Here is a 24686-nt window from a genome sequence, read left to right on the forward strand (position 1 = left end):
CGTAAGAGCTGGCAGAACCGCTCCACCTCATCCCAACACGATGCAGAAACCAAAACATCTCACTAGAGGCACACTGTTTCCCAACAGGCCCCAGGCAAAATCTGGGACTACAAACTTCAAAGGAAGAACAGAGTTTCCTTGGCCTCATGCAGGAGGACCACACGGAGCCCCTGTTTCCCAGGGTGGCCTCAGCCTGGGGCCATGAAGAGAATCTGAAGCCACGTTCTGCAGATGGTCATAAGTGTCCCTACCAGCAACCGCAACACAACAGACAGCCGGGATGCAGGGAACATCCTGATCTCCACCGCTCTGGAAAGTGCTGACATGGGAATGAACCAATGCACAGACCTTCAAAGAGAAAATTTTATGGATGCTTTTATACACATACACAAATATTTTAATATAATGGTAACTGAAATGTTATCCATATTCTTAGTACTGTCATAATTAACTAAAAAGATATTTTTTAAATTTTGTAAAAATGACATATTTTACACATCTTCTATTTACAATTGCAATATACTTAAATGTTATAAAACATCCACTCTGACCTTTAAAATATATGTATACTAGGACTTAGTATTAGATATATTATAATTTATTGCAAACTTAGGGTTTGCTGCGTACCTATCTGTTCAATGGGAATTTCATAATCAGCCTGGCTTAATAAAGGCTGTCAAAATCAAAAATCAACAATAAAAAAAAAATTGGGAATGTGCAAATATTGGGGCAAGCAAAAAAAAAAAAAAAAAAAAAAATCAAGCTTGCAGTTTTAAAAAATAACACCGTGAAGACTTCCAATAAGTTAAAATCATAACGCACAAATCCTTTTCCTGGCATTGTCCGTGATCAAATTAATTTTCACTATTATTAATCTAACAGGAAAAAAAACCAACCAAAACCCAAACAAGAACCACCCCCCTCCCGCCCCCCCAGGTCTTCCCAAGGCCGTGTGTTCCCCACGCTGCAGTCAAGCATCAGGATTTGCTGGGGTGGTTGCTGCTGGCACAGACGAGCTGGCTCTATTGATGACTCGTGAATAAGTGCGCTCCATTCCTTGCTGTTTTGCTGAGTCCTCCTTGTATGCAATCTTTTCATAAAAAAGAAAAGAAAAACATATGTGAGAGAGATCCGAATAGTTTGGTGTCCAAAGTGTTCGTTGTCTAATCAAGGATTTCCCATTTTTTATTTATTACACAATGATGCTAAAAGATCTGGCAGAGGAAAAAGACCTTTGCCCGGGGACCCAGAAGTGACCGGAGGCTGCCCTGAGAGGGAGGACATCCTCTGAGCTGGGGGGATAAATGGGCCAGGCTGGGGGCACTGGCTTCTGCCAAGTGGTGCTTCATGGGGTTCCCTGAACTATGTTTCTCTAACAACTCTTACAAAGACACAACTAAGAAGTCACCTACATTTTATAAACTCAGCAGACACCTGCACTAGCACCCACTGACCATGATACAGACCGGCCCCAGCTCTGCCCACGCAGTCATTTGGGGCACGCAGCATCCCCACTGAGCTTCACACACACACCAGCTGAAAAAGTATGTCCATCAGGCAGGGCTTGGACCAATTGCCAGGCTGAGGCTGTACTCTCGGGGAGGAGCAGTGGCAAAAGCTTGCTCTGCCCTGTCTTACATATAGGCTTTAGCAGGAAGGAAGATTTTTTTTCTGAAGAAGTTCTTTTTAGCCTTGGTAATAGCTATTTTTCCTACTTACTTCTATAAATATAGACTGAAAACCTGCCTTCTTCCATGGGGCACTACGTTGAAGCATCCACAGCAGAGACGTGGGCCATCCCCACTGACCACGCAGCCGTCAGCGGTGGAAGAGAAACCTCTCCCCTTCACAAAGCTCCAGCTGTAATCTTACGCCATCAACCCCCAGTTATCCCTGGCCGGGGTTGCAGGTCAACCACACCACATTTATTACTCGGGCAGACATGACCACGCTGCCTCCACGTACAGCCTTAGTGCCTGAGCCAGCAACTCGGGCAGCTCTGGGAAGGAGCTGCTCCCACGCCACAGGCTGGAGGAAGCGCACCGGGACTCAAGACACTCCCTGGCAGCGCCCAGGAAAGCCAGGGAAGCTGCAAGGAGAGCAGGGCAGCACGGCGGAGCACAGGCAGGCTGTGGCACACACTGTCTGCCCAGACTGCTGACTGCACCCAGCCGTGACTCAAATGCAATGCTCTCCCCAGGGGCGTCAGAAGAAGAGAGCTCGGGGCGGCTGCTGCTGCACTGGGCTGTAGCAGTCCTTCTGCACCGCGCGCATCTGGGCTTGCACGCTCTTCACTGCACCCCAGCGTGGCCTCAGCCTGCGTCCCAGTGTACGGCCACGAGCAGCATGGGGGGCAGGGCTGTGAGAAGGGGACCACACTCATGGCACAAGGGGGCCTTGGCTTAATCGGTACCTTTCTATGCCATTTGTCTCTAGCCCTTCCATTCGGCCACTTTTGCTACTACTGGCACGTGCTTTTGCATTAGGAGGCTCTGGTCGAGCTGCCCCACTGACCTCCCCAAGTTCACGACTGGGATGCTAAAGAAACATGCATGTCAACACTGCTCATGGACAATACATCACACGTACACCTTTTCTTTATTTATTTTTTTTTTTTAAACTCCTTGAGCAAGGGAGTCATTAGACATGAAACTAAACAAACATACCAAGTAGAAGAATCAGCAAGTGAGGAAAGTACATGACATTAAATGAAAAAATAGATGTAAGAAAAATGAACATACCACTTTTGGCTATAGTATTGAGGGAAATGTTAGACAGGGAAGAAGAGAAGCTGTATAAGCAAGGACCATGACAGAGCTGTCAGAAAAGAAAAACAAAACAAAACAAAAAAAGAGAAAAATACATGGTGATGAAAGAGTCACTGTCAGCGGGCGAGCAAACAAAACCCTCTTGAATACAACAATGGGAAAGATGGCAAATCTTACTTGTGTAAAGCACACAGCACAGTTACAACAGAGCCTCAAGCTTTCCAAATGCGAGATAAATGTTTCAGCCACAATTTACAGCATGTGATTTCTCTGAGGCAATGCTCTGCTCAGAAGTAGGGAGTTCATGCATTCATTGGAAGTGTAGAATTTTCCCAAAAAGCCACGCTGCCTGGAAAACTGGGCTGTCACTTATAAGGCTGCCCCATGGGGCTGCAAGTGGGAGACTGTTTTTCAGTGTGGACTTTCAAATTCAGATGATTTTGGTTAAACAGATGGTGATTTTGACTTTTGCTGGATGAACTCTCAACTTTACACATTAACATTGTGATGTACAAGTAATTTTGTATTATTTAGTCTTTTCATTTACATGAAGAAAACTCAGAGCTTACTGATTTAAATACATGTGTGAGTATTTAATAGAACTCACCAAATATTTTATGAATGCTGAAACTCATGGACTGCTTATGCCTCATTTAAGTTGACCATACATTTTCCATTCTTGTGGGGAACAGTAGTTCACATAAGACATATGGTATTGCCTATGCACATTGACTGGATGGCCAAAATAACTTCCACGGGAGAGGCATAAACATTGAGTAACAAAGGATACCCTTCATACTTACATACTTAATAAAACAAACAGTGATAAATATTAGTTATGATAAAATTATTGGAATGCTTGAGGTTCACAAATCTTTATACACCTAAACAGGAAGGGGAACAGAACAGCAACCACCACTGAGCTTGACCCCCACCTGGCATACACCAAGCCTTCAAAGCAATTACACAGCTTTACACCCTGTGAAAAACTAGCTCAATTCCACAGTAAGAATAACAATGGGCCAAAAATTCTGGTCAATCCTTATTCTCTTCACATGTGAAGATGAATAATAGAGCATCGTCTAATGGGGTGCCAATTAGACACTTCTGTGAGATGCCATCACTGATAACAATGATTAAACAAAGTAACTGTACACAAACAGTGCTTATGTGTGCTATAGGCACCTGGAAATGCAGTGCAACTGCTAGAGAATAAGTATTTCTCAGGTGCAAGCTAAATCGGCCTACACACAATGATGCAGAGAAATAATTAAGCATGATTTAATTTGCACTTTAGTATGCAGAATCACTCAATATTTAAATTAAAACAGAAAACATAATAAAAAATATCTACATAGACACAGCAATAGAATAGCTGCAAGCATGCACTGAAGTCCAGTTCAGTATTTTGGGATGCATTTCATATAATGTAGCCATGCACACTCATCCTTTTGAAGCTGTTAACAGCTGAAATAGAGTTTTACCATGGCATGTATTTTGACAGTGTACTTAAATATAAAAACCTAAAAAAGAAATAACTCTTGCTCTGAAAGCTGAATACAAATAGAAACTATAAAGATACCTCCTCTGGTTATAAGCTAGGTCTTAAAAACAATTTACTGTTTTAATTAAATACATGACAGCTGTAGGATAAAGCAAGCAAAGCATAAAACACTAGTTTAACTGATAATCCTTCTACTCCTCTAGACCTCAGTCTGCGTTTAGCCTCATGAACATTCAACTTTTCAATATGTAGCAAGACAGGTAAGAAAACAAATCTTTGTTGATCAGTCAGATTCATTATATATAATACAGCTGGATTTGAAAAAAAAGAGAGAGCGGGAAACAAAAAACAACAACAAAAAAGGAGTAAACTATGTTTTCTCAGTGACTGTTGCACTGCCAGGTTTTACTTCTAGCATTTTGCTCTACAGCTTCATTTGTCACGAGAAGACACAATTAGCCACCTTCATTCAGCCCAACCAGCACCAAAATAGATGATCTAACCTGTTCATTCATAACTGCAGACAGCTCGCTGAGCATATCCTTATAATGAGACTTCATCTCTCCCTGATATTCAAATTGGTCCTCCTTAATAAGGCGTTCATTGACATCAAGAGCATGTCCACATGCTTCTGCAAATTGCCTACATGCACAAAAATACAAAGAACAACCATACAAATTTTGTAGTAATGAAAAATATGTATCTATACATATACACACACTACTGTACCTCTTCTTCCTCTTGCAAATCACACCTTGTTAGAAGTGAATTTCAGAACTCATCCTCAGATCAAGAGGAACGTAGGCTACTAAGATAGGCCAAAACTTCAGTAAATGTTTTCTTGGGAATGACTTGTAAGACAGGGTAAATGCAGATGTAAATTAGACTGGTTCAATTCAGCCTGATTTCACGTCACGCCTACTCATGCTACTCATACTATGCAGAGGGTGGAAAGTCTAAACTTAATGTTTACCTGAAGATTTCCTTCAGAAGCTTAACTTGATTATCAGGGTATCTCTTAGCATTTGTCTCTTCAAGAAAAGCTCGAGCATAGGCCATTGGTCCAGCATTTACCTGAGGGAAAAATACACAGCTCAGGTGCAGAGAACAAGCAGTTTATTGTCATTTTCTCGTGTGTTCCAAGGCCTGGGGACTGGCCTCAGGCAACCAAGCCCGTGTGAAGAGCATCATTCCTCTTGTCACCTGAATGAAACCTGAAGAGTTTTACTGAAAAAAAAGGGAGCTGGTCAGCCTTGCACAAACTGCAGATCTCTGCTGGCCTTTAAAAGTCCTTGGCTAGTTAACCATCTAGAAAACTACACATTTGAAGACATTTTAATGAGGGCACCAGAAATACAAGCACCTCTCACCAATCCCAATTTTTCTTAACAGGAAATGACAAAACTAATCCTAACAGAATTTCCTTTAAAGTATCTGCATGCTTGGCTGTGTGATGGGCGATCAAGTGACACGTGATGGTCTTCTTAAAAAGGTCTTAACATTTATTTAGAGAAGATTTGACTGAAATAGTTACGTTTGCACACAAATCCAGCAGTCATCAACATCAGTGGAAAACTTTCCATTCCCTTACATTTTTAGAGCGGACTCCAACAGCATTGGAATACAAGATATGACCAGAAATATAAAATAGACAAAACATGTCTGGAATGATGAAAATCAAAATAAAAATTTATGTAGATGCATTAAAAAGAAGAAAAAAGAAAAAAAGGCAAATCGTCATTACCTTGACACTGACACTTCCTTGGAGTTTGAGCTGCAGTCGGATCATGTCCACTTCTTCCATTGTGCAAAGCTGATTGAGCTCTGAGACTTTTTTGGACATCTCATCAATCGCGACTTCGATAGGGTTCAGCTCTGTGCTGGTTTGGCTTATGACTTGAATACGCTTCTTCACGTAGGGAAACAAGTGACTGGCTACTCGAAAGCAAGAAATCTATCAGAGAAACTCACCCAACAAGAGAGTGTTTAAGAAAGCAAAACAATTAAGTCAAAGTATGAACTTTTGACTTTGTCAATCTCTCCATCAATCTATACGAATTAAGTTTTAATCACCAAATGAGTGAAAGTGATACAGCAGGTCCAAACTGAATTTTGATGTACCTGGCACTGGAAGAGCATTTCCTTTTGAATTCACCACTGTTTGCTACTGAGCTCTGTCACATCCACGTGACAAAAAGCTCTCACCACTCAGATTTTAGAATCCACAGATTTCTTCTTCTGAATAAAGCACCAAATGCTAAGCCCGCACCGAACTTCAAACAGCTCAAAACATCCCATCAAACATGTTTCAAGTTAGAGGCAAGCATCTAGTTTAGCAGAATTGGGTATCGCTCACCCACAGATGAACTACTATTAAAATATCATCCTTGAAGTAAGGAGTTACTTTTAGTATTCAACCTAAATACTGCTATGGCAGCTGACAGAGGAATTATTCATTATTAAAACTCCTTCCTTCCAGTCAAGGCCTTTTCATGGATCTCAGGGAGTGTGGCAAAGGTACAGTTATGGCACATTAAGTCTGATCTAAGCTAACAATCTTTTCCCGATTGCCCTACACACTTTGGAAGGCCTCCCAAACTCCGTGTATGCTCTCCTCCACTGCTGCCTGTCAGCTCAGACCTAAATGAGCTCCAGCTTACAGGGTGGCTGTCTCCCTGGAGAGCAGGAAACCCAGGACTTCCAGAGCTGGAAGCATGAGTCACAACCAGGCACGGCAGAGAGCCAGTGATCCACAGACCGCAGCCAGACGGCACTTGTCCTCTGCACAACATAGGCAGCAGGCTGTGGAGCAGAGATCCTGAGTGGATACCGTCCCAGCCACCCAGTACCTCTGCCCAAGAACAATTAACTTCTACTGCTCCTCCAGTCATACCGGTAAGCCTTGCTTTCTTCTCAAACTAAAAGCACTACTTTTTACATAGGAAGCAAATGAAAATATATGACTTTATTGAAGGGGGGTGGAGGGGAAAAAAAAAAAAGATGTTTCCTTTAGAGAAAAGCACTGAGGTGAGGCAGGTGCCAGAGGGAAAAGCAGGGGAGAAGAGAAGGTCATCAAATTTCCACCTAACGCCGAACATGGAGCCAGGCTGAGAGCGGTGGGAGCTGACGACAGCATGTAATAACCTAGGGAAAATGTTCCGCTGGAAGAACAACCCTCTCTGTTTTTGCCAGACATACCATAACAGCTGCACTTTCAAGTCAGTGAAACTACCTGCTTCAATACAGATCTCAAAACACCTACTGCTGCTCAAGCACTTAAAAAAACCACACACAAGCTAGTCCTCCTTTCTTCTTCTTACAAGCAAAGCTGTGTCATGTAACAAGATGCCCCCAGACATCAGTGCCTCTTTCCTGACTTGCCAGAACAAAACTTTTAGGTGACTACGCCTGTACTGTAAGCAGCTTTCTTCACTTTGCCCTTTGGGGGAAGCAGATGCATTGAAGTCGGCGGGGAACTGGATTTTCTGTCACTCAGGAGCCTTTGCTGTGAACATCAGCCTCTCTGCTCACGGCTGCCCATGAGAACAACGCCTCCATCTCAGACAGTTTTTCATACTCCTAGCCAAAATTCAGACAGATCAAGTTTCAGTAGTAGTTTCACAAAGGATGCCTCTTTAAAAAGAGATTTCAATCATAATAAGGAACTAAACATTTTCTGTTTAATACGAACAGACATATCTAGTGCTCCTGACATTCCTGTCTTAAAACACTGATTGTGCCCAATGAAATGAAATTTTACCTCTCACTTTAAAAAATTCTATATAATGTATCTTACTCCCATTTTGAGCAAAAATTCGTATCTGCTAACTTTTACTCTTCTTAGCAGAATAGCACCCTACTTTGCTCTTTCTTTGACTTGTTTATTATTAAAAGAACAACGGTTCTGAGTGCTAAGCTGCCTCCAGCAGAACCACTCCCAAATTACATCATTGCAAGAACAGTTAAGATGTCAGTAATAAGGAAAAATAAGACAGTTGGTGACTCCATAAATGAAAATAACTTTCCCTAGGATGGTCAGCAGGATTGTAAGAAAGCACATACTTTGCCAATGGACACACTGAAAAGATTACTTATCATTCTGCACAACACGCTGCGCCCACTGACTGCAGAAAACCTGGCATATGAAATGCACTGCTGGGCTTAACTGGCAAAGGTGGCATGGGAAGGGGGAAGCAGCCTGAGCAAACGTACTTGTCAAGATTGTGCGCCTCTTGCACTGCTCTTCTACACCTCCGTGCTTTTTTCCTGAGAGTGTGAAAGGTGTTTCAAACACAAAACGGTTGATGTTGTGATGCATTTCAAAGTCAGTCTTTCGATCTTCGGCTTCTTTCTCTTCAAAGAAAGGCGTGACATATGTCACCTGGATATACGCATATTTTGGATCCAGGTCTTTGGGGTTGACCTGTGTAATAGTAGCAAATGCCATAAAATTCTGTTAAGTGCGATGAGCTTCCAAGGCATCCATTATATTTCTGATGCATTTATCTATCATAGCAATACCGATTAAAACTGAGACTTCCAAATGTAATATTCAGACCACAGATTAATACAAAGATATTTAACCAAGAGGCCCCTAAGAACAGTGGGACTTTTGAATATAGCCATTGGCAAAAATGGATGAAAGCTAAATGAGAAAGAAAACAACCTGCTTCTGCATTGCAGCAAACATCTGCATGCTCTCTGCAGACATATGCTGGAATATGCTTTTTTCCCACTGACTGTGATGCCCTGCTGTAACATTGTCGTTTCCATACAGCACCTGCCACGCTATAAAGTGAGGGTCTTTTTTTGGTTGTAAAACTAGGTCATAGTAGTTTACACATACACTCAGTTCACATTCATTCAAAACACAGCTCTCAAAACATGAACTGTGCACTCACTTTTCCCCCTCGCACAAGAACCACATCTTTTGTACCTTGTTGGAATCCTGGATGATCTTCACGTTATCTATTCCAAACTTGTCTGCATAAAGTTTCATCAGCCTTTGAGAGATCTCAGACAAGCCGGTTAATTTGGGTTCTTTATAGATATATTCTTTACCTTCCTCTTCTTCAAAAAAACCCTGTTTGGAAAGAAATGGAAGGATACAGTGAACACAACAGGCAGGACAAAGCCTAAACAAGGTGCTTACATCAGGAGTCAAGGTTGCCTGTATACCCACCAGAGCCTCCAGTATGCCATTTCCAGCACTTAAATTAAAAGCTTACACCTCTCCACTCCTAGCAGACACATACCTAGAGGTCTGTGTTTACAGTTACCCAGGAAATAACTCATACACTTTTATTCATGTAAGAGACCTAGCTGTTCAAAGAGTTAAAGCGCTTTCTTGAGAATGCTGATGTGTATATGATGAAAAAACCCTAATGAATTAAAAATTGGACATTAAAAATTCTTTAAATTTTAATCATTTGGTTAAATTAACTATTTTGGAAGCACTATGCTAACAGAACATGAGTGTAACAGCTGTTTGCCGGATGCCCAGCCCAGCTGGGGTGTGTGCAGCATACCACCTCCAGCACATCCTATCTGGGAGCTATGTGTGCAGGCAAAGGCTGGGCGCTGCGCAGGGCACTCCTGCCCACAGCGATGCGCAGGGCCATTGCATGGGGAGCACCGGTGAACCGGTCTGCATCTGTTCAGGGCAGCTGAAGAGGTGGCATCTCGAAAGGCCATATGGAATTGCAGCACTTTCAGAGAAAATTAGTAAATGATTTACATTTGAAAAGGAAGGGGGTGGGGGGGGAAGACACACAGACTGTGCTCCTTTGCAAAAAGCTTAATCTCGTTAAGGTCATTTACTTATTACACTGGATGGACTTGGCAGAGCTTTAATAAAAGGCTCCACTGAAGAGCTGAACAAGAACCTGTCAGGCTTCAGAAGAAATGCCAACTGCAGAAAATTAACACAGCATTGCATCACGTGCAGGTGAGACACTCAACTGCTACATGATGAACATGTACATCAACACTCCGGGAGAAGCTCTCCCAGCTGAGCAGAAAGCAGCAAGTGCCCCAGGAGGGCAGGACAGGATTTATTCCAACACCATGAGCAGCACCAGCCCTCCTCCTAAGATTTCATATGCTGCTGATGAAATCTGGCAGTGTTAACCATTGCAGCTGTACCCAAAGTCTCCTCCCTTCGCCTTAACGCAAAGTGACCCAGAAGAAAATACCTGAAGCTGCAGGGATAAAGGGGAAAGGAAGACAGCATTAATGATGTCAGACCCAAGGCCCTTTAAACTTTACACGACGTCGCTTGGACTGCTAATTCTACAATATGCCTAGGCAAACTGCCATCTGTTGAAAGAGAGAGAAGCACAAATGAATGAAGTCAAGAGATACCTCAAGATCCCTTTGGAAGGTACTCATGCAAAATCCAGCCTTTTCACGTTGAAGCATATTTCAACTTTGGCCACTAAAAGGCTAGGCAAATCTTCACAAAAAGTATACAGAATTAAAATAAATTAGCTGTAAATTTCAATGTTTGTTTAGGAAAAAAGCCCTAAGCTTTATTTCAATAGGGGTTAACAAATAGGTGCATCTCTGGCTTCTCCTTCAGTGAGGACAAGGGGCAATAAAATTGTCTTTTAATTTGGCAAGTGCTGACAGCACCGTGGGCATTACTGGAAACCAATGACTAATAGCAGCAATAGCAGCTTGTCTGATAGTGTCTTAATCAGTCTCACAGTGACCTTCTAACATCGCACAATTTTTAACAATATTATCAATTAAACTCCAGAGGCGTATGAAGAACTTCACAGGTAATTAGAGAACAAATCTAGAGCTCAAAAGCTGACACCCTAGAAACATTTACTGAGCTGGGCAGGCAATTGACTTTCTATCGATTTCACTGAGAAAAGATCTGCAGGATCATAGCCTGGTTTCTGATCTTGTTTCCACTGAAGCAAAGCTGCTTTATGTGGGACAACCTCATTAGTCTCATGCAACCATACTCAACCACGCTACTCAGGATTGCTTCTGTCAAAAAACGTCTGTTTTCTGTTACTATTTGATGTTTTAAGAAAAAATCTCATGTTTTCCAAATTAATCACACAGCAAACTAGAATATAATTTATCCTCTTAAACACTGATTCTGTGTATGTTTGCACACTGGAACACTGTGTTTATATGTAAGTGCCAAATCTCTGTGCTGATGCTGCATGGCACAGTAAGATGTATTAATGGTTTTGCTTAAAAAAGAATACCTGAAAACAAACAACTAGCAGATTTAGTCTTGTCTCTAATGCAAGAGACATCATTCCCTACAGTATTTCAGCTGACAAGTGACAAGCAGAAGGTAATTATGAGCTATAAATAATTGTGTCTGCCATATGCTATATGCCTGGCAAAGACTATGGAAAGTAAGATTAAATACTTTTTAGGAGCCAAATATCCTCCAATTTCAGGATTTTAAAATATTAAACAGCCAAGGTCACATTATCAATGCATATCCCTAAATAATTTTCACACTGGTTGGTTTTGCCCTGCAAGAACAACGCAGCCTTACAGATGAAAATTATTACACAGAGCAGCCGAACATAATGGAAGGGAGATGACCTCCCGGCTATTGGCATCCACTGAGCTCTGATGTGCTGAGAGTCAAGTTGTGACCCAGGATTGTCACTGTGAGAGCACTGAAAAGGTCCTTCTTCCTCCCCGTATGCCCCCAGTCACAGCCCTTGGAGTTCACAGTAAATCTACTCTTCTCTGCCCTTTGCTAGAAGAATACACACCATCCCTGCAGCTGATGTGCCGAGGTGAAGTCTTCTGCTTTACCTGCCAAGAATTAGCATTTAATGGATCCTTCTCTGTCTGTATCGAGTGAGCATCACCTCCACTGGTAAGTGAGCACGTTGCACTTTTTGATAAGGAAGCTACAGCTGTTTTATCGCATTTGGAAAAGGGGACACATCTTCTGATCTTCAGACATAAACCTGCAGTCAGCTTACCGCTATGAAAATCTGCCCTCGAACTTCTACAGCTTCTTGCACAGATAGGAGAACAGAACCTCAGCTCTATCTTTACCTAACACTTTACCTAACTCTATCTTTACCTAATCCAAGGAAAGCACCTGGATTAATCAAACCTGCCACATCCATCTTTTTCTAATGCCTATTCCACACTTATCTGACTGGCTGTGACTCTGACAGAGGAAAATTTCACCAAAAGATTTAAAACACTGGTTAGTTTTACAGCCCGTATATTTCCAAGCTGCAGGTAGGAAGATCAAAATCAAGTCTTGAACGTCTTCACTTATCAGCACAATTAAGAGTTTTCATCTGTAAATAAAATCATAAGCCCTGGCTAGTGCGGCCACTTGGTGGTGCAATGAGATGTTGTCACCAAAGGTCCTTAACAGAGTTTGCAGTCTAAAACAGCAGCTGCCATGATATTCGGCTCTCTGAGCTGGCAAATAAAGCTCTCTGGCAAGAACAACCAACTACATCCTCCCTAAGGACTACATTCATTCAAACCATCCTTCCAGAGGGTCCCTGCAGCAATGCAGTAACCAAATACTGTCTCTGCCTTTGCATGAAGAAGAACGGTTTTCAGGTGCAGCTGCAGGTTTTCTTTTTCCACTAAGAACCCCCTGCAAAATTCTTCCTGCAAACTGTATTTGCAGTATTCTTTTGTCCTTTAATCTGCTTTCTCTGCAGTTTTTGTTTCAGTTAAGAAACAGCAGTGTTCCATTTTTACAAAACATATATATATATTTATTATTGATACAATTGATAAAAATGTTTAATGAATAAATGCGTATGTGTAATAACATGTTTTTGATATGTATGTGCTTATGTATGTATGTACCCACAGATATTTTATAGACCAATGTACATGTAAGACTGAAAAGGAATCCCATACCTGCATACCAAGCATCCCATACCTGCATATTGAGTTTCCTTCTGGGGCACTTCCTTTGTAGTGGCCCAAGCACAGCGATTCATACTGGTTTACACTGGTTTAACCGTGTAATACTAGTAAAACCCGCAACCATTAGCTTTTGGGAGGAAGTGTGCAAAGTCTGCCAGAAGCACAAAAAAAGGGAATTGCTTTTAACGTTTTAAATGAATTGGGCACTGAGACTGCTTTCAGCATGGAGGCCTGCGATACTCTTAGCAACAGAAGGACAAAAAGGCCCCATACCTTTTCACTCGCACAGCCAAAATGGAAGCAAGTGGCACATGGGAAAAAGGGACCGACAGAAATACAGAAAGGAAACCTTCCAAAGGTAAAACTATGCAGGCACAACCGGTATATGGGAACAGACTGTTCTCTCTGTCTCATCCTTCCAGGTCAAGCTTCACCTCTAGCTCCCACACCTGCCATGGTGCTTCATGTACTGGTAAGCCCTCCTTAATCAGTTCTGCACACCCACTCCTATTTTCCTTGGTAAATGAGGCACAAGTAATGCTGATGGGAATGATCTACCTTTAATTATTTGCACTGTGCCATACATCTTTGTCACCATGCCTCTGCAAGGAGCAATACAGAGCAGTCCCACTTTCTACCACATAACATCTCTTCTGCAAAAGGAAAGGAGGAAGCTGTGCTTGTTTGCATTTAGAGCTCAGTGTCCGGGGGCACCAGGGAACAGACTGAGCAATACGCAGCTATGAAAAGTCATACGCTTTAGAGCACTAAAGCTGTTTAAATGAAGTTGTCCTTGTGGCACTGGCAGCTGAAAAGTCATTGCACTGTAACAGAGATTTTAACCCAGTTCGGCAGAACTGCTGCAGCTAAATTACCCACTTAAAAGTAGCTGCCTCTGGGAGAGCCCTGGCAAGAAGTTGCAAGTAGAAGAGTTCCATTTCCCCCTCTGCTGCCCCCGTTTTGAGGAAGGACTTGCCATTGCCCTCTGACTCCCAATTTGCTTGCTCGCTCCTACAAGGGACTATCAGGCAGGTGGCTGCACCCTTCCCAGAGTGCTCCAGTTACCACTGCCATACATCGTAGACTGCACAGGCCAGGAAAGCAGGCTTGCATTCAAACAGCATTAATGCTACACCGAGTTTTTCAACAGAGGAAGAAGGGGTCCAATCCCACTCCCAGTGAAGCTAAGAGAAAAACTTTCACTGAGATGAGATGATGCAGCATTGGGCCCCATGGTGCACACACAACATGGAGACAGATATAGCTTAGTAATTTGGGTAACTGAACAAACAAAAATTAGTTTGCAGGATGCAACAATGAATGAAACAACATTATTTCATCTGCCATGAACGAAAGAATCAAGAGGACAGGAAAGTTAATGTTAAGTAACAGAACAGGGAAGGATGGAGGATGTGTGAGGAGAATTAAACAAAACATGCAAAAGAACTAGAACTTACCACAGCCTTGAGTAAGATCAAAAGGAGAAAAGAGCAAATTTCTGCATTAAAATCTAATTAGCAAACAGAGTGATTCACATCAATCTGTTGTTTACACACCTTATTATTTTAGAGTAAAGCAGATTGTGTGCTTGCCAAAACCAGGTCTTAAAAGAACATGCTGGATTGCTACACTGGTTTGTAGTGGAAGAAAGAACAAAATAATGCTTTGAGGATGCTGAAGCACAGCAGAGGGAATAAAACTACTCTACATTATATTGCACAGAATCAGAGGTGGCCTGAAAGCAGAAGTCAGAGTCAGCGAGAAACACAACAAAACATCTACTGCATACTGCTCTGCTTTAAGCTCTATTTGAAGAGAGGGCCATATATCAAAGATGTCTTATCTGGTTTTATTTAAGTTTTACTCTGAAAAACCCCCGCCCTGCCTCAGTCTCAGTTTTGCTTGATGAGGTCAAGAACTAAAGCTGATGTACAGGTCTGTTCTCCATTACACCACTAAATCCATAGCAGCAGTTTACTCAGATGCAACTGAGTGCTCTCTCTTCTGAGTAAAATCCTCCTTGGAGTATGACCCACGAGTACTTTCTATCCCATGATTCACTGCCAAGTGTTTCCCTGCTTTAGCTTCCCTGCAATACATCAGGATTAGAACTGAATGTGGTTGAAATCTGGGAATCTGTGGAGACAAAAGAACACAAGTTTACTTACCTGCCCATAAAATGCAACACGGTAATATCGCCCAAAGAGACGTTTCTCAGAGTTCACTACTTCTGCAACCTTCAGGTACGAGCGGTGGATGTCGTAGTACAAATCAGACAGTCTCTACATTAAGAAACAAGGAGAGAGAGGGGAAGTGAGAGAGCACAAGCACTTTGGGAAATGACACAAAGGCTCCAGGCAAGCATGGCTTGTCTTAACTGGATTACCAAACCTTTGCAAAGATGTCTGCACATGCTAAGGTTTAACCTTGTCAGCAGTCACTAGAGATTCATTTCAAGGTTTCTGTCATCTTCTGAGCGCAAGTTTTGTGGCAGTAGGTGCCTTTGTGTACAGGGTCACGCAGGAAGGCAAGCATCCCACCACTGGGCAGTGGTAGGGACCTACCAAGAGGTCAGAGAACCCAAGTGTCCTATGTGCAGGCAACAGCAGGGTGCCAATAACTCCAATCAGCTCCCAACCCGATGCAAAGATATGCAATCCACAATTACCACTAAAAAGCACCTTCTTGGGACAGCGAACCAAAATTTCAACTAAGTTTAAATCTGAGGACCTGCTTCCTCAGCATACAGCTTACAGCTACCTACCTCTTTGCTTTTTTTTAATTTAAACCCAGAAAAATCAGTAGATGAGATTATCATCTGGTTATCCATTATGTATTGAAATTGCCAAGTAAATAAGAAATGAAGAAACCTGGGAATTGTGAAGAGATCACACAACTTATCAGCAGTTTTTAAACTTAAATGCAAATGTGCTCTTGGTTTAAAAACACATGTAAAAATTCACATCCACTGGCTAGCACAGGAGATTTGTTTGAAAATTTTTTGTTCATTTACTGTTGTACTGATGCTGGAAAGAGGAAGGTAAGGTACTAGAGTTTTTCATTTACCCACAGCACAAAGGGTTAAAAGGTGAAATTACAGATAGGAAGAAAAAAAACATTCCTTTTAAAGAAAGCACTTTTTTTTCCCTAAAAATTTTTATCTTTACTGTTGTCTTAAGATAATTAAAAAAAAAACAAACCCAACTTACTTTAAAGTCCCTCTGCTTCTCAAAAACAGCAATGATAGGCTTGTTAACCTCAGCAATAAGCTCATATCTCTCAGACTTCCACAGGTATTCAACACACAACTCCAGCTGCTCCACAAGAACATTCTGCAATTCCACAAATACAAATAGTTCAGTGACTCGACAGCTGGTGGCATTTAATTAATAGCAATGCAGCAAAAGGACATACCCACTATTTAATTTTTTTTCTGTATCTTCTATATTAAGGTTTATTTAATGACACAATGTTTAATCAGGTATTCGTGACCTAGCTCTTCTTTAGATAAAAAAACCTGTAATAACAGTAACATGAAAATACTTGAATAATTAACACCTCATTCAGAAGAATGGGTTTGCTTTGTGGGCTCCCCGCTGCCCTAACTTTCTGCTCTGGTACTTAATGTTCTGGTTAGCTAAACACCTATCCCTGTTATTTAGTACAACAGCTATGACATTTCACTCAAGAGCTGTGCGCCTTTTAATACTGCATGAAGTACACTCTCAGTATAAATTGTTGTAACATGCACAGGCATCCATTAGAAATAATACCCTCTGTTAATACTGAACAAGTATAAAAGTGTTAATGCTGCTGACCTCATTATAGGGAGTATCTTGCATACCGGAATCTTCCTTCATAGCACCTTCTTCTTTAATGTTGGGGGTAATACTCAGAAAAGCAGGCCATCCCATGGAAAATAAGCCTTGAAGTGCAAGTCATAACAATGTCAATTAATGACTGAATAACTAGGTAATTCAAAAAGTTATTGGATGCCATTAAACCAGATTTTATTTGACTGGATTAGTTACTTTTTTCACAGCCCAAGTGATGAGAAGCACAAATGAACTGACTGAATTTATGAGACTATTACGCATTTCCTCTATCATATAAATCCACTTGTCCAGGCAAAGGGTAACTATAACATTTTCCTGATGCAATCTTATTCCCGACTTTGGCATTTTGGTTCCTTAGCTGTACAGTGCTGGCAGTCTTTGTAAAACTACACATGCAACGCTCATCTATGTCGCAGGCTGAGGCAAGACAATTTATACTTGTGAAACCAGTGCTGTGACTCCTGGCCTGACCTACAGACACTTAACACTACATGCTGGGACCTGCATGTAGGGTGGGACTCATCCCACCTGTCAGGTTTCCTAAGCGAGAGGGGCACAGTCGCCCCAAGCTCACTGCAGCCGATGGGGAGATGGCCGCTCTGGAGCCTGGTGTGCCTTTGCTGGGCTCGAGGACACCCTGGCAGAGGCTCTCCTTACCCTGCCCAGGGTCAGCAGGTGACCACAGCCCTAACCAAGGAACTCTCTTGCAGACAGCTCAGGCCGGTGGCAGAAGCTGCTGATGGGAAGGCTCACAAGGATTAAAACTGAGCTTACATTTAATATTCGCTAAGCTGGGGCCTTAGTGCAATGGTTGCAGAAGGAACAACTTACACAGGCATTGCACATTACAGATCAGGCAGAGACTGACCCACAAAGATTTTACTAACACTCTTGAACGGCGAAGGTAAGCCTGCCAGGGGAGGCGATGAACTCCTAACACAGTTCGTGTTCAATTTAAAAGCAGGAAAATGCTAGTAAGGCACAATCTGAACCATTTCCGAAATACAGCTATTCACAGAAAGCTTCCTTCTAAAAGGAGGCGTTTTTTCATCTCACCCACAGATACTTCCAAGTGCACTGGAGAACTATGGTCTTTCCAAAACTAACAGTTTTCTCTTCCCCAGATATTTGCCCTTGCCCCCAGAAATTGCTCTTTGTGAAAATTGCTAAAATATCTCATGCTGAGAATTACATTGAAATACACGTTTCATAAACTAAATAACCACTGGCATAGAAGCATTTAATAATATAAGCCTGCACTTTATTTCTCTAATAAGCATCACAGATTTTTTTAAAAAAAAAAAAAAATCTTTATCTCTACTAAGTTACTTATGGATGACCAGATGATAATTCCGCCCCCATGCCCTCCCAGCTTTGGCTAGTCAAGGAATTGGACGTGGATTTGCGTGCTAAACGCCAATTGACCTGAGAGGGATTTCTGTTGCTGATGAAGAGCAGACTGCTCTCTTGCTGAAAAAGCCCTTAACCAGAAACATTCTGAGCAATTCATCAAACCAGCCAAAGAGCATCAGGAAAGTAACATATAACGTTTCCAACATTACTTGCTTGCTATTACAGCCATCAACATGCACTATAAATATTTTCGTTCTGGTAGATATTTTTCCAGATCAACTGGAGAACAGTAATTTGATTCCCTAATTATGTTATTTGACCCATAAACAGGCACGGTTAGAGCACTCACTTCCTCCATTGTGAGTTGTTAGTAACACATTACTATCAGAGACTTGACCATCTTCCAGGAGCATACGTGAGGTACAAATCTTTTCCATTTTCCAGTAACCTATGATAGTGTAAGATGGTATTAGTACACCGCTACTGGTATGTGTTAATACATGCATATTTAATAACAACAGACCAACAAGTGAAGCATTCTCTTTTAGCACTAGCTTACTAAACATTTAACTAACCCCCTCTACACAAAACACACACTTTCATTGTTCCAGTGCTAAGACTAGCATTTACGATATATTTTAAAAATAAAATATTTGGGAAGCATTCAAGCAGCTTTAAGAATATTTTACATGTAAGGAAGGAAAGCAGGACAGCCAAAAATTATTTTCAACAATAATGTCCATGGATACATAGTTGGTTTTGAATATGTTGATCTTACCCTTTCTTTTCAGGTACTCTGCAATGAGAGCAGCGATATGAATATAGCACATAGCAGCCTGTAATGAGAGACCAAGATAAATGTATATGTTAAAGTACATTGTATGATGTACAGCATACGTGTGATAAGGAGCACATACTTTCATCACTGTCAAGTCATGCTGCAGAAAAGGGAAGACAAAATTAATATAACCATTTAAGAAAATAAAGGATTAAATGATTAAATCCTTCTTGAGTGTTCATTTCACTAGGTGTCTTAGGTAAAAGCATAGATTTGCTCAAGAAAACCATTAAGACTACTTAGTAAATAAGATATACTGGAGTTTTGCATCACCCATTTAGTTTTTGATGAGAAGGACAACATGATATAAACAAAGCTCCTCTCCTATGATGCTGTAGTGGGGGATAAGAAAATCCTTTATGTAACTTATGCACTGCTCATGACCTCATCTACACTACACCTACTGTGCCTGTTAGGGTTAAGCAGCAGAGATGCTAATGTGATACTGACCACAGCTTCCCCGCCAGGCATTTTCAAGTCTTGCTCAAGCACGTATCAGGTAGTCACAATTAGGCAAACTGGGATAATGAGCACCATCACATCTCTACGTGTTTTTCAAACCTGTCATCCTCTAATTTCAAGTATGAGACACACACTGTATGGTTCTCTTAAATCACTACTCTTGTTTGTCCTTCAGAGCCCTTTTCATCAGACAAATGGATTTTCTATTCATTTGTTTACATTACCTCTGATAAATCTCCATTTCTTGCGTGAATCTTGGCCATGCTTTCAAGCCATGTCCTACGTAATTCAGGTGTGCTGGCATATGAATTTGCTAGGCTGTACTGCAGATCCACAAGCATCTCAGGGTCTTTCTCATGCTCCTTCATCTGAGCTGTGGCCATTAAAACCGTTCTGATGCGTTTGGTCAGATCCTTCACCTCTGCTGGGAAATTAACGTTCTTTGGGAAAGATAAGCAATACATCACTAAAACCATCCAAAGAGACACATGCAGCACCCCTGAACAAGCTAAAGTCCTCCTTATGGAAGACCTTCTTCCCCCCTTCCCTAACTCAGTAGGCTTCAAAGCAGAGTCACAGTTCTACAGTATACACACATTGTACACAAATCCTTGACGATTTTTTACTGATGTATCATAGCACCTGCTAGGTATCCTAGTCAGTCAGCTGTACTACTGTCTGTATGCAGCAACTCCGCTGAAGTCAGCAAACTGAAACATTTGTTCCTCGGTTGCTTACTGGATCCAGAACTGGATTCTCGTACACTTTCAGCTGACAAACAGCACCGTGCACTATAGATAGTCCTGCTTAACTACACTCACAGCATGTTTCACCGCAGTGAATAAAGCACAACAGTCTGGCTCTTGGCCTTCTCACACTGTACGAGATTAAAACAGAGTCCTTGTATTACTCATATCAGCTGTTCTCAACATACCTAACTCAGCTCTGCAGTTCTCTTTTTTAGATAGGCAATGAAATACATTTCTATTTTCAGACTTTTCCCCTCTTCCCTTTGTTTAAAAGTAAAAACATCCAGAAAAATTAAATGAAATTAAATGCTCCCTCCTCTACGTCACACAGAGATGAGCGTGTTACAGAAGCAGTGTGACTGACTGCAGTGCTGGGAAACCAAAGCTGGACTTTGGCAAGAAATACAACTGCAACTGCATCTTATTAAATAAGACATCAAATTACTTATGCTAATTATCTACCAATTTGCTTACACTAACTTTATTATTAACCTCAATGGAGATACCCTGAAGTCACCTTCAGAGAAGGAAAAACACCTTCAAAGTATAAAATTCAAAATGCATGTTGTCAAGTACTTGGACAGGAATTGTAAAAATTAAAAATTGGAATCCTTTTCCAATACCTTTAGTATAGACAATGAATATAATAGCAATGGTAACTAATCTAAAAGCTAAGTGCCTTTTTCAGGGGGTTAGCAAGCTGTTACAAACCACAACTGTCGTGCATGTTTTTGCTACACATTTACTGAACAGACTAAAGGGACAGTTTGTAGACCAAAAATTGTTTGTCAACTGCAATTGTGTTTCATTAGTCACAATGTATGATACCTTCTCTGACATCAGGCAAATGAAGAAAATAAGCAGTGAATAATAAATAAAACAATTTTCAAATAAAAAACTCTCATGTTTTAAAAATTATTTTCAATTATTAAGCTTCTGAGTCACAAACATTTTCACGAATTTCAGGCTGCCTGAAAAAGGCACACTATGAATGCATAAATCATTGCCTAATAAAAGCCAGCGATTTTATTCACTGAAACACTTGCTCCTATGAAATTGTTGACCTTTTGCAAGAGGTAGTGATTGACAAAAAACGTTTCTTACTTTCATCTGCTTGTCTCCATTAGCAAAATTATTTATAATTGCAAGTGAATGTTGAAAACGAGATCCACCAATCCCTGCATCCGCTATCAGCTGGCTGACTGCTTTGATGAGCTGTACGGGGGGAGCAAACACAGGGTGCAATTAGCAAAGAACATCAAAATTTCTGAATAGTTTTTAATCCCTATTTTAGTATGACTTGATATACCAGGCTAGCAGAGATGCACTTTTATACCTGTCTTAAGAAGATAACATATACAAATGCAAAGACTGTGAGTAATCTTTCCAATGTTTGTAATTGCTCACATTTTGCAGTGTAAGCACATTGTTACTGGACTTTACATTTCTGTTACTATACTATCAGATTCTGTTTAATTCCTTCATCAGCTATGTTCTCACTGCTGTAAGCAACGCACATAAATCAAGAATAGCCATTTATCTGGCTACTTATTGGCTATGCGGCTACATTCACAGCTGTTGTCTCTCCTTGGAACAGGGCCGAGAAGCCCAAGAACAGCAGAGAATCCAGCCCAATGTCTTCAGACTTGGCAGGAAAATCAAGCTGCCAGAGAGAATTGCCTGCCTGAGGACTCCAAAATAACTGCTTTGCTACAATGCATAAAAATAATAATGATAACAACCAATGCACGCCAGCTAAATACTGATGATCTCGCACTTCACTTACCTGTAGATGGGATCTGACTATTGATTTCTGCTTGTTAAATTCGAAGTTCTTTCTCATGAAAAAATAAAGAAGAGCAGATGCCTCTGTCTGAGTTGAACGTGACCTATGGTTACAACACTTCAGGATTTCATAGCAGAGTGAACCGCAGAGATCTGCTTGTCCTTGGAAGAATGCTGATGGGAACTATTTAAAAAAATATGAATATGTTTAGCAGTACTCTCAGGCCTTGGTACAGTTATTCTGAGTCAATACTTTTTCTGTTAAGCTTTCAGTAAAAACAACTTTCTCCCTCATATTCATTCACACCAGGGTTTATTGAAAAAATTAGCCACTGACTAAACATAATACCATGTGCAAATTAAGATTAAGTAAAAACTGCACACAGGTTTTCATACAAACACTGTATACAATGCAACAATCAAACCGTCCTCCAGGAAGTCCAGACAGCAGCTGGCACAGAGCGAGCATAAAAGCAGAGCAGCCTATCTGCAAGGAATGCAGAATAGCTAACCAGGAAAAGCGTGTGTGGGGTTCTGCACTACTATAAAAGCTGTTCAGGAGAAAGAAAATACTTTGAGTAGCAAAGTCAGCAAACTTGCAGTGGTCAAGGGTTTGAAAAGCAGGAGAAAACAGAGAGTGAAGGATGGCTCTCCAAACCATACCTACTATTTATCAGCAGGGTGAATATAACAGAAGACAGACTGAGGAGAGGTGGAAGATGTACATATTGGCTACAGGTCTCAAGTACCGCCCAAGAGGTTCTGCTGCAGGAACCACAACTGATCCCCGTTCCCACAGAACTACAAAGAGAGAATTCAACCTCGAGAGCTACAGGATGAATGAAAAGGGCAATCCTGGATATTTATTTGTCCTCCCCATTGCATGGGGTTCTTCCGTTCCTGACTGTAATTTAAAGCTGTCTGGTTTACTTTATATTTCCCCCACATCCTCAAGCTACGTTACTGGGAAAAGCATGATTTCCTCCTCCTTTCCCCTGAGATAACAACCAGAAGGAGGCCACATGGTTTAAACCAATCTACACCGTTGTGTTTCACAGAAACATCTGGGAGATCGGGCCAGCCTTGCTTATTCTCACATTCCCATAGCATTTGTTATGTGTGCGCTACATTCTGGTTCATTTTAAGAGGATCTCATCTAAGTCTATAACTTCAAAATTGTACAGCCTTTGCAGTTGGCACAAAGTGTCTAATTGCCCATGATCATTTACATACATGCAATGCAAGCAAATAAACAGTTTGACACATAAACATGTTTTTGTCCAAAAACTCTTCTATGTTGAAAACAAGGTATTTGTAAAACTGTATTAATTTGGATGAACTTTTGGTGAAATGTATGGAATATCCTCCTGTTAGCTCCTCTGGGGACAGCTGTAATCATTCACCACAGGATTCTTCATGGCAGATACCTGGGTTGCAGACCATGGATCATTTTTCATTTTCCAAAACAGAACTAATTTTTCAGATATTGTGAACATCTCACTTTTAATCAGCAATAAATCAAAAGATCTTTGTCAGGAATAAGCGTTAATACAGTGAAGTTCAGAACTCTTTCAAAGTACCCAACTGTCCTCAAGCTGCACTTGCTGTAACATATTAATAGGTCAGACTAACAAAATAAAACCATAGTTACCTTGCCTACAAACAGCCGTAGGGCAGCAAAGACGTGTTTGAGAGCTGCTGCTGACTGGTTGATTTGCAGAAACAGCATGTGTGTGTCAAAGACTTTCTTCATCAATGCATTCTGGCAATCAGATTGCTGGAGCTGCCTCTGAAAAGTTCACAGACAAGACAGGACATTCTGGTTATTCAAGTGAATAAACAGAAGAAGGATCTGCTGGACTTTACATTGGAGTGTTCCTAGGAAGATGCTTTTTTCAATGTAAAACCTCTGCAGATGAAGCATTCCCGGCTTGCTGCAGACTCTTTTTACTTGCAGTTTTTCAAGGACAGAACTTTCCTATGCCTGTACTCCTACTTGTGGATGGTACACACCAGATTTAAGGGCTAGGGTGGCAGAAAGGAGACACCAAATCTAAAAGGAGCTGCCTGCTGTATTGTAGCTGTGAGACCTTCAGCAAGTCATCTGGGCCAATATTCGTAGAGCAATTTTTAAAGAGGCAGAGGATTCACCTGCTGACTTGAAAAGATATAGATGATAAGCAGTTCAGAAATCTTTTGCCTAAAATCTCTGACATTTAGTGGGATAAGCATGACTCAGATAAGGTGACATATTAGTAGATGCATGACACTTTCATGCAGAGCAGGGCTGTACGTAGCCCCAGACATGGAGGATGCTCTTCTGCCATATCCTTCTATTCAGTTTGGGTACTACGCATCAATTCTGTCATAAAATATCTTCATTGAGGACTGGCATATCTTATTTCTCTATCCTGCTGTCTCAGGCATTTCAAGTTTTCTGTGTGCCTGCTCCCCCAGGCCTTCCTTCCACCACATAGAATCATAGAATAGTTTGGATTG

At 41.3% G+C, this 24686-nt stretch overlaps 1 protein-coding gene across 1 annotated transcript; it reads right to left on the minus strand.

Moving 5' to 3' along the window:
* Positions 1 to 619: 619 nt before the first annotated feature.
* Positions 620 to 21612, minus strand: LOC104073033 (dedicator of cytokinesis protein 10-like). Its single transcript, XM_009572680.1, has 13 exons — positions 21507 to 21612; positions 19878 to 20093; positions 19132 to 19189; positions 18703 to 18801; positions 16983 to 17089; positions 16374 to 16496; positions 15333 to 15446; positions 9209 to 9355; positions 8485 to 8695; positions 6017 to 6207; positions 5246 to 5346; positions 4776 to 4914; positions 620 to 1090 (listed from the first exon to the last, which is right to left on the minus strand). The coding sequence occupies exons 1-13, from the start codon at positions 21510 to 21512 to the stop codon at positions 971 to 973; spliced, it is 1632 nt and encodes a 543-aa protein (XP_009570975.1). The 5' UTR covers positions 21513 to 21612; the 3' UTR covers positions 620 to 970.
* Positions 21613 to 24686: the final 3074 nt, after the last annotated feature.

The sequence above is a fragment of the Fulmarus glacialis genome, unplaced genomic scaffold, assembly GCF_000690835.1.
Source record: "Fulmarus glacialis isolate BGI_N327 unplaced genomic scaffold, ASM69083v1 scaffold36282, whole genome shotgun sequence".
In the NCBI taxonomy this organism is placed as follows: domain Eukaryota; kingdom Metazoa; phylum Chordata; class Aves; order Procellariiformes; family Procellariidae; genus Fulmarus; species Fulmarus glacialis.